This window comes from Argopecten irradians, unplaced genomic scaffold (assembly GCF_041381155.1).
Source record: "Argopecten irradians isolate NY unplaced genomic scaffold, Ai_NY scaffold_0243, whole genome shotgun sequence".
In the NCBI taxonomy this organism is placed as follows: domain Eukaryota; kingdom Metazoa; phylum Mollusca; class Bivalvia; order Pectinida; family Pectinidae; genus Argopecten; species Argopecten irradians.
In genome coordinates, this window is record NW_027187710.1 from 48,487 (window position 1) to 59,903 (window position 11,417).

The window sequence follows — 11,417 nt, forward strand, 5'->3', positions numbered from 1 at the left end:
CTGTTTTGATTAGCTATGGTGTACTTTAACATCACCGAGTTGTTAAGATGTTCTAAAGTGATACAAGACCAACAAACATTTCGTTTTCTGTAACGCGGTTGTTTTTATCGATATACGAAGGTTTGTTTTGGTGTTTTGAATCAGGACCTGTTGAAGGTAGTTGATGAAACAGATGAAACCCCATCTGGAAGAGGTCGTTTTGCAACATACAGTGTTTAAAGTTTTAAATGCTTTAGTAATACTTGTGTGTTTGCTACCTCCTTTGTGGATTCAGAAAGTTATTAAAGAGCGAAATATAATTACGAAAAGATAAAGTGTTTAACCGTGGTTTTAAAAGTTTGGGACCTTAATTTCGATTCTAAACAATGCAGTTATTCCGCATACTTTATAATAATGATAATGATAAATTGTATTTTAGGAGGAGTTTTTACCAAAGGCTAATATTCCACATGGTCCTCAATAACAATTAAAACATGTCACAAGATCAATCTTGTTAGTAAAACACACAACATTACATACTGATACATATAAGTATAAAAACATAATAAGCTATTTAACAAAAATGGTTTAGGAAGCATATCACATTCATCATAATTAAAATAATCACAGTAAGCACATACTTATTTGCGGATATTTGTTTTGTTAAGTAATTGGGACATTGCCTTTAACACATATTATGGTAGGTTGAAGTATAAAAATGAAAAGAATATACGCTTATATAGAATACCTTAAAATTCAAATTATGTTTCATTTAAAAACATATTTCAGAACCCCCATAGTTTGTCCTCTAAAATAATATCAAGAGTTGAAATATCTCTTAATTCCTATCTCCTAATAAAGAAAATGAATCTTATATATTTACATAGCGACAAATTGGCATTTAACAACAAAAAAAACATTTTAAACATTTAATTAATTTTCTTTCGCATTTAACACATTGCCAAATGATAAAAAAGTCAGAGAAGTATGTGTTTATGTATCTGTTTTGAGTCTGCTGCGGACTAAAAGATCCTGTAAAGTTTTTGTTTTTACGAAATGCTGTAACAAGTCTAGATTTATAGATATCTGGGAATTCAAGCTGAAGAGTTTTGTAATGTTTTCTGACTTTCCTACTGATATCTGTAGCTGTTGTGTTATAAGTAATAATAAAAGATAGAATGCGACTTGGAATAGTTTTTTTCATTTATGCCCTGAGGTGTTAAAGTTTGAAGCTTATCAATCCAAAATTGTTCTCGGTCATCTAGAAAACTCGGTCTGATACTTGTTCTATTGGTGTTATGTTGAGATGTTGTAAACAATGGCTCGATTTGTTTAAGTGTCTTGGTACTGGTTTGTCTGTTTCATGTCTGATATCAAAACGGTGTCTGGTAACCTATCTCTTAGTGATAAGGATGTTTGGCCTACGTATTGTGATTGACATTATTGACAAGTAATGAGATAAATGACGTTTTTTTGAGTTACAGTCTAAGTCATGTTTTAAGATGAAAGACCTCTGATGTGTTAGAAACTGAGAAAGGTGGTAGTGATTTTGAGGTACGGGCAAGTTGCACCACGAGTACTGCTGCATGGTTCTGCAATGTATCCGTTTCTATGTCTGGTTAATTCTGTCAGTGTTTCACCTTAAATCTTTCTAAGAAATCTGTATGAGTAGTTTCTGTTTCTGAGAGCTTTAAAACAGTGTACTGACTGCGTTGTTGAAATCTGATTCTTGGGTGCAGATTCTGTGAAAACGGATAATCTGTGATTAAATGATGCCTTTAAAAGAATGTTTTGGATGAAATGATTTTTTATGAAGTAGTTGATGAGAGTCTGTGGGTTGAAGAAGACTTTGATGTCTAATTTGCCTGTCTGGTTAAATTGAGGACCTTTAAATACAGTTGTGTCTAAGAAATCTATTGAATCTTCACTAATGGTTGCCTTAAGTTTGATCGAGGGGTGGTGGGTGTTGAGGATGTTAAAAAAAACTCATCGAAATCTGCCCTGGAGTGTGTCCAAATAATAAAAAATATCATCTAGAAATCTGACATAAACTAGGGGTTGGTTTGCACATTAATGGCTAAGGCTTCTTTTTCGAAATTGGCCATAAAAAATGTTGGCATAGCTTGGAGCAAATTTCTTTCCCATTGCAGTTCCAGAATTTGAAGATACCATTTACCATTGAATTCAAAATCGTTTCTTCTCTAAGCCTGCTTTTAAAAGTTCCAAAATTTCTAAATCTGGTCTATCAGGGTCTGGATTGTTTTGAAATGTTTTTGCTACTACGCTGAGTCCATCACGGTTATCAATATTAGTGTACATGCTATCTACTTAGTCTAAAATTATCAGTAAAACTGTTTTTAGGGATAGTAAGGGTCTTGATTTTATTGATAAAGTCCATTCGTATCTTTTAGATAAGCTGGATGTTTCATTGAGAGTGGGGCGAGATAATGATCTACGTATTCAGAGATTTTTTATGACTCACTTTCATCGTCTGATATTATTGGTCTACCTGGTGGTATTTTGAATGGGTCTGACCACTGTGATGGCGATTTGTGAATCTTTGGTAACATATAAATGTGTCGAGGTTTTGGGTTGTCCATTGGTTTTAAATATTCTATCTGTTTTGATGATAGGTGCTTACTTTTGCCTAGCCTATGGATTATATTGCAAAGCTCTGTGCTTGTTTTTTGGGTATACAGGTTGTTCAAGTTGTTTGTAGTGTTTAGGATTGTGAAGCTGTCTTTCTACTTCCCAGATGTAATCTGTCCTATCCAGAATGACTGTTGCTGAGCCTTTGTCGGCTTTTTTGATAACAATAGAATTATCGTTTTTGAGAAAATTATCCTGCTCTTTCTTCACTGTGATTTCTGAAAGGTCTTTTGAAAATTGCCTTCACGGAATTTTGAATGTTTGTAGGAATTGTATGTTCAGGTGGATTCCATTGACTTTTTATTTACAAATTTCTTATTGTTGAATGTTTTGCTTTTTTCCATGAAAAAAAGTGTGTGATTTAAGTTTTTCTACTGAATTCTCTGGCTGAGTCAACAAAGTCTGAACGTGGAATGTTTTTTGGTGTTGGTATAAATTTTAGACCCTTATTCAAAACGTTTCTTTCATCTGGGATAAGAGACCTAGAAAACCCAAGAGCGGACAAGTTCATTGGCCGTGGCCTCGGTCCAATGAATGCCGTCTGAGTTGAACCGGAATCCCCCTGAGATCCTACTGTCCAGAGTTTTAGTGGCCCTGTTTTGAATTTCTAAAAAGTGATTGTTGAAAGCCGAAAGATTTGAAGATTATCTGGGTTTGTTTTGGCCAGTTTGTCCGAAATGGGCACGATTGTGAAAAAGTATCGTGCTAAGGGAATCTTCACTTTGAGAACGTCTCGAAGGACGGATAGGTCCCTAAACACATCAATCATGTTTTGGGCTGACCTATCATTAATTCCAATATTTACAATTACGTGAGTTGGAAGACCAGAGTGCGCGTAGTTTTTGAATTGATCTGAAATGTGTCTAATTTTCGCACCTGGGAACGACTCTTACCTGGACACTAGGATCATGAAGGGAGGTAACCCTGGAAAGATTAGAAGCTCCAATGACCAAGATCGGCTTGTTAATGGATGGGAGTTTCCATTGCCGATTTGTTAGAGGTGTTTGGGTGTCTGTTAACAGAAGGTGGTTTAGTAGCCGCCTGGGCATAGCTAGTAGGAGAAGGAAGAGGATTAGACGGGCGAGTTTTGTTAGGAGTAGGGAGAGGTTTAACGCTAAGAGACCTACGAGCCTTACGAGGTGTGTTAGAAGGTGAGACAGAGGTAGAATCCCGTTTACGTTTAGGCGTACTCGGGGGAGGAGAAAGAGAGGTAAAGCGGTTAGAGGTGGTTGTTTCGTTAGACAGGCGAGAGGAAGCTCGGGTGCGGCGGCGGTTAGTGGGTGTTCGGAAGGTGTCATGGTGGTTAGGAAGCTGAGAGGTAGGACGAGGAGATGGAGAAGAGAAAGATGAGGAAGCAGGAGAGGAAAGAGTTGAGTTAGATATGACTGGGTTAGGGGTGGTAGAGCGGATGGGGGATCGGGAGTCAGAAGCAGGCATAGGCGAAAGGCTAGGAATAATATTTTTGAATTTCGAGATCGTGTCTTCTCGAAGTTTATTGCGGATATTTTTGCGTGCCCAGTCCAAAGCAGATTCCGAAAGAGAAAAGACCGTTGATTTACTGAAATTATGGGCTATGATAATACCTAAAAGTTCTGAAATTCTGACACGATAATGTTCCATCAAGGCCTGAGCTGTGAATTTAGCCCAGGACTTGTGGATGTTTAGAAGTTTGTCTAAAACAGACTGATTGGTTTGAGCCGGTTCAAAATAAAAAATAAAAAATTATCCCTAACAAATCCTTAAAAGAACACTAAAAAATTATTCTTAGAAAATGTTTGCCTAAGAAACAGCACTATTTTTGTTTAAAAAAATAACACTAAAAATCGTTCCCTAGAAAAAAATGTTTTGCTTAAAAAACAAAACTAAAAGCACTAAAAATGTGTCCCTAAGAATATTTTGTCTAAGAAATTGCACTGAAAATTTATCACTAGAAAAATTTGTATTACCTAAAAAATCGGCACTATAAGTACTAAAAATGTGTCCTGTGAAAGAGAAAGTATAGATTAGTACATATATAACAAGTAGTTGAGTAAACCTGAAAAGTAGAGTCAAGGATTAGAACATATAAATAAGTATATACAACACACAAAAAAAGCAAAGGATACGTTTTGATTAAAAAGGATGCCGTCAATGCTACTACTAGTTTCGACTTGTAGTCTTCATCAGGTGGCAGGTGTAGACTGAAGAGATCGTCCTGGGGTTTAAATGGCCCTAACTCTAATTAGCTAACTCCGCCTACTCCTAAATGATTGGTTGATCTAAAGAAAACAATTTTTTATTGGGCGATACGGTAGGGTTAGGGTTAGGGTAAGGGTTAGGGTAACGGTTAGACGTGGTTGTTTCGTTAGACAGGCGAGAGGAAGCTCGGGTTACGGTTAGACGTGGTTGTTTCGTTAGACAGGCGAGAGGAAGCTCGGGTGCGGCGGCGGTTAGTGGGTGTCGGAAGGTGTCATGGTGGTTAGGAAGCTGAGAGGTAGGGTTAGGGTTAGGGTTAGGGTTAGGGTTAGGGTTAGGGTTAGGGTTAGTTTAGGGTTAGGGTTAGGGTTAGTTAGGGTTAGGGTTAGGGTTAGGAATGGGGGCTTTTTACGCTTTTGCCCATTGCCTATTTTGCCCATCAAAGTACTGAGAGTACTGTATTTTAAATGGGAATACAAATTAAGGGCAATAAAGTTATACTTACTGGTTTCAGATTCCGGACACTGATACTATTGTCCATTTTTTTCTTGTTTTTTGACTACAATAAAATGAAAATGATTTCATTAAATATGTTGTACTTTAACATCACCGAAGTACGGATTTGTTAAGATGTTCCGAAATTATACAAGACCATCAAACATTTCGTAGAACAGTTCGCCGTAACGTGGTGGTGTTTTTTATCGATATACTGAAGGTTTTTTTTGGTGTTTGGAATCAGAACCTGTTGAAGGTAGTTGATGGCATGGTAACGACAAGAAACAAATTAATGTCCATCTGGTTTTGCCATATGTCAAATTATTTTCTATTACAGCTCACATTAAATTCATATTTTCCAATATAAGTCAAGTGTGTGTTCCGACTCCTTTAAGATGTTACAGTGTTAAAAGTCTAGATGCTTTAGTAATATTTGTGTGTTTGCTACCTCTTTAGAGTTTTTAAAATCCATAATTGGCTTGAAACCATTGGTATATAGCAAGGTGTTTCATTTCATTTCAGAAATATCTTATTAACAATACAAATATACATAAATACAGAGTATACATATACATTATATTGTCAAAAGAATAAGACAACAGGCATATTGCCTATATTAGTCTTCTTCTGTTACTTCCGGTTAGGCTTGAAAGAAATATGGTATGTTTCACTCTATTACAAAAACATGGCATTACGTGTTTGGTATTGAACTCAAGAAAAAGGGATTTATATTCATCGTGTAATTAAATGGACTATGCATTATAATTAAAAGGATAATTTCTACTAAAAAAAAATCTTAGCAAGCAAACTAAGTTGATACATGTAATTAATAGAGTGAATGCAAAACACATTTCCAACAAGCCTTAAATATAGCAAGGTGTCTTGTTGTCTCCATTATAACATTCTATTAAGTAATGATAATGACAGGTGGTTCGTTCTTTATTTCATAGCTATTTATTATGGTGTTGCTAATATAGTTCATTAAAATTATTTGTTAAGGAGAAAAACTTGATTGGTCTGATTGAGAGAGTAAAGGTTAGGGGTTAGGTTTAAACACGTACAAAAGAAACTATTGATTTAATGTTAGTAAACATTTGTTGAATAGAAAATAAATCGGGAAAACATCTTTTCAATGCACCATAACTACTTCGCTCGAAAAGCATTAGACTAAGTGAAAAAAATACAGTTTAAGAGCAAAACGTAATTACAAGAAGATGAAGTGTTCAATTGTAATATTGAACAATTGGGATCTTAATTTCGATTCTAAAGATCGCGGTTATTCAGCATACTTTATAATAATAAACGATATTTGAAGAGGATGTTTTCCTAATATTCCACATGGTCCTCAATACCAAGAAAAAAATGTCTTAATTTTGTTAGTAAAATACAAAATATTACATACTAATTTAAGTATACATACAAATATAAGACAATGAAAAAATAGTTTAGGAAGTAATCATAGTCATCAAAATTAAAAAGATCACAATAAGCACAAATTATTTGTGGAAATATGTTTTATCAAGTAAATGGAACATTGCCTTATACACATATTATGCTAACATAGCAAAGTGTAAAAATGCACAGGATATACGCTAAAATAGAATACCTTCAAATTCAAATTATGTTTCATTTAAAAACATATTTCAGAACCTCCATAGTATGTCTCTAAAATAATATCAAAAGTTGAAATATTTTTCAATTGACTTGGTAGACTATTACAGTCATTCGTATCATATATTAGAAATCCAGAACCCGTATGTATCAAGTTTAACTTTTATGTTATAACAAGTAAGTTTCAACCCATCTGAGTTCGCCATGTTGTTGCCATGGCAACAAATCTATTTGAAACTGTTACCATTTTTATTATTCACTCCTTTGTGACTGGGTAGGCACTTAGTGGTAAAACAATATGGACATTTTAGTGCTGCCTGGGTACAACGAATGTCCGCAGTAAGAGTGACATTGAGGGATTAAGATAAGTTATAGTCAAACTCCACTTAAAATAAAATCATAACCTTTTGATTAGCAAATATTGAATAAAAACCAACTTATACCGTTATTAATTAGTGTTTAATACAACAGAAACATATCTATGTTATTTATCGCTATAGGTAATTTCTTCTGTTGTAGATGTAAATAACAAGGTGTTTTCAGTAGTATGTTCGATTTGTGTGAATTCTAAAAATTGATTAAATGTTAATTTATGTTTATATATTTAATACATTTTATAGATGGTTGACTGAATTCAAACGTCAATCGTATAATTGTATGATCGATAAATATTTTCAGCAATAACCCATTGCCATTTGCAATTAAGTTTCTTAAAAAAGATGGTGTTCAAACTAATGTTATAATTGCCATAGAAAATGCTCACAGCACTATTTCTTATACTTTACAGCAAAATAGTTCTGATCTAGTAATAGTATAGCTTATCATATTACAACACATATAATTTGTTTTCAGTTATGTGATTGGTTGTATTAAAGCTAATTGATATTTATTCCTGTATTGAAGGAGTAAAACACTTATTCATTTGTGTTGATATTTCACATATCACTTATTCATCAAAGTATTGGATGTCTACATATACATATGTATGTTTGTATATTATGTAGAAGACCATTTGTTGTCACAACAAAATAAAAAATGATCTATAAAAGAGTCTGATATTCAAGCTGATGAAATGATCAATCTAGTTTAACAAGAATGTTTACAGATGCCAATATAATTCATTTCCCATTCAAATAAGAATCTAATAGCCTGCAATATCTCCATTACATCTGGTATTACGAATATTCATATGCATATTTGCTGTTGTTTTAATGTACATGTCTTGTCTAATGAAAAGTCAGGAATTGTGTTGAGTTACAGTGGCTATGGAATGAAAGTCTCAATATGATGGAAATGTAGCAATTGTAAAAACTATAACGATACATATGGTTACAAATGATTCAAGTAAGTTATCTATTAAGATATTACACGTGGTAATTTCTTTTTGTAAAGTTCTGTTAAAATCGAAATTCCGGTCAATCAATAATTGAACTACCTAAACATTATAAAATATGGGGGATTTCGATAATACTAAGATTTATATTGTTCCACTATTTTAAATCCCTAGAACTGGCACACCATATAAACACCGAAATCTATTATATATTATAATTGACATTTATTCTATATCAAAATTATTGTAATTACACCGGATACGGATCGATATAAAGTCTCTATGTGCGAGATTGGCGAAGGTTAGGTATACTTTGGATACGGATATTGTTTATAGGATGAATATATAATAAATGCTTGTTTAGAGTTAGTGATAATCGGATAAGGCAATTTGTGTATCAATATGATATTAAATATGATAATGCCTTTACATATGTTGATATAAAATGAGGTTCCGTTTAAATGAGATAACTATGTATCATATAAATTAATGATAGCAAAAGACTCTGTTCAATTTAGATATGTGTGCATGGAAACCGTATAAATCCAGTCGTATATATATGTTTAAGATATATTGAGTTTGGATAAGCATAAATCGGATCATGCTATATCTGAATCGGAATAGATTGTTATGAGATTTGATAAGAGTTCAATGTAATTCGGATAATGGGTGTCTTCAGTTACGACCGAGTAAACCCCATATATATATAGTTATCCAGTACCTGTACTTGGTAAAAATAAATAACAAAAATATTGATATTAGCTTTCGGCAATTATATAACGAATCGGATAAGCTTTTAAAGGCTAATCCTGTCTGATTTAAGGCTTATCCGGTATCTGTAACTAGTACTAAAAATAATAAAATATTGATATTAGCGTTCGGGCATTATAGATAATGCAATCGGATAAGCCTTACAAAGGCTACTCCTGTCTGATTAAAGGCTTATCCGGTATCTGTAACTATTAAAAAAATAAAATGAAAATATTAATATTATTTGGTAAATAAAGATAACAAAAATATTGATATTATGCGTTCGGCATTATAAATAACGGAATCGGATAAGCCTTTTAAAGGCTAATCCTGTCTGATTTAAGGCTTATCCGGTATCTGTAACTAGTAAAAAATAAATAAGATATTTATATTAGCGTTCGGCACTATACATAACGCAATTGGATAAGCCTTTTAAAGGCTAATCATGTCTGACTAAAGGGCTAACCGAAAATCTGTAACTATTAAAAAATATATAAACATTTACATAATCTTTCGGCATTATAGATAACGTAATCGGAATAAGTCTTTTAAAGCCTAATCCTGTATGATTAAAGACTTATACAGTATCTGTATTTAGTAAATATAAATAACAGAAATATTGATATTAGCGTTCGGCATCATAGGTAACGGAATCGGATAAGCCTTACAAAGGCTACTCCTGTCTGATTTTAAGGCTTATCCGGTATCTGTAACTAGTTAAAAAAAAATAAAATGAAAATATCAATATTATTTATGGTAAATAAAGATAACAAAAATATTGATATAGCGTTCGGCATTATAAATAAATAACGAATCGGATAAGCCTTTTAAAGGCTAATCCTGTCTGATTTAAGCTAATCCGTTATCTGTAACTAGTAAAAAAAAAATAAATAAAATATATATATTAGCGTTCGGCACTAATAGACATAACGCAATTGGGATAAGCTTTTAAAGGCTAATCCTGTCTGGACTAAAAACTAATCCGTATCTGTCTATACTATTAAATAAATATATGAAAATATTAAGATAATCTTCGGCATTATAGATAACGGAATCGGACAAGGCTTTTTAAAGTGCTAATCCTATTTGAATTAAAAGTCTTAACCTGGTAATTATGTATATGGTAACTAAAGAGAACCAGAAAATATCGATATTAGCGTTCGGCATCATAGGCAAAACGGAATCTTATAAGCCTTACAAAGGCTACTCCTGTCAGATTTAAGGCTTATCCGGTATCTGTAACTAGTAAAAAAAAATAAAATGAAAAATATCAATATTTAATTTGGTAATAATAAAGATAACAAGAAAATAATATTCGATATTAGCGTTCGGCCATCATAGGTAACGGAATCGGATAAGCCTTACAAAGGCTACTCCTGTCAGATTTAATGCTTAACCGGTATCTGTAACTAGTAAAAAAAAAATAAAAAAGAAAAATACAATATTATATGGGTAAATAACAGAATAACAAAAAAATATTGATACTCAGCGTTCGGCACGTCTATAGAATAACGGAATCGGATAAGCCTTTAAAAAGGCTAATCCTGTCTAGAATAAACAGGCTTATCCGAGTATTCTTAACTAATGAAAAAAATAAATAATATTATTAATATTAAAGCGTTCGGCCACACTTACATAACGTGGCCAAAAGGATAAGCCTTTAAAAGGCTAAATCTCCTGTATCCTGATTAAAAACTTAATCCGGTGTCTGTAAACTAGTTTAAAAAAGATAATATGAAATATTAATATAATCGTATCGTCAATTGATAGATAACGGAATCGGAACAAGGCTTATTTTTAAAAAAAAAAAAAAAAAAAGGCTAATCCTATTTGATTAAAGGCTTATCCAGGTAATTTGGTATATGGTAAATAAAGATAACAGAAAAATATCGATATTAGCGATTCGGCATTATAGATAACAGAATCGGAATCGGAAATAATCTGTTTTTAAAGGTCATGGGGGTTAGGGTTAGGTAGGGTTAGGAATGGGGGCTTTACCACCCGGCATATTTTTGCCCATGCCCATTTTTCTTTGCCCTAGTGTTAGGGGTTAGAGTTAGGGTTAGGGTTAGGTTTAAGGTTATGGTTAGCGGGATAAAAGTTTTTAAAAAAAAAAAAAAAAAAACAATCCCTGTGCATCTGGCCTAGGAGTTTACAGTGTTACGTTTTAAAAGTCTGCTGCGAACTAATATGATCTTGTAGGCTTTTTACATTTTAATTTTTGCTGTATCGCTGTTCACTAGTCTGTTTTTATAGATTTCTGTTCTGGAAAAAATCTAACTGTAGTTGATTGTAATGCTCCCCTTAACCTTTAATCTCCCTACTGAATTGTTGCTGTTGGTGTATATACGTTATTAATTTTATTATTAACAAAAGGTAGGATCTGGTTTGGAAACCGAATTGCGTTCGTTTATGCCGTGTGGGG

General features: G+C 33.1%; 1 protein-coding gene across 1 annotated transcript; it reads right to left on the bottom strand.

Annotated features, from left to right (window-relative positions):
- Nucleotides 1–3,591: 3,591 nt before the first annotated feature.
- On the bottom strand, nucleotides 3,592–4,065 carry LOC138312196 (histone H3.v1-like). The gene has a single exon (XM_069253196.1). It carries the CDS (start codon nucleotides 4,063–4,065, stop codon nucleotides 3,592–3,594), a length of 474 nt encoding a protein of 157 aa, XP_069109297.1.
- Nucleotides 4,066–11,417: the final 7,352 nt, after the last annotated feature.

What these genes read in the sequence shown, in the direction of transcription:
- LOC138312196 (XM_069253196.1), bottom strand. Translation starts at nt 4,065, where the DNA reads ATGCCTGCTTCTGACTCCCGATCCCCCATCCGCTCTACCACCCCTAAC.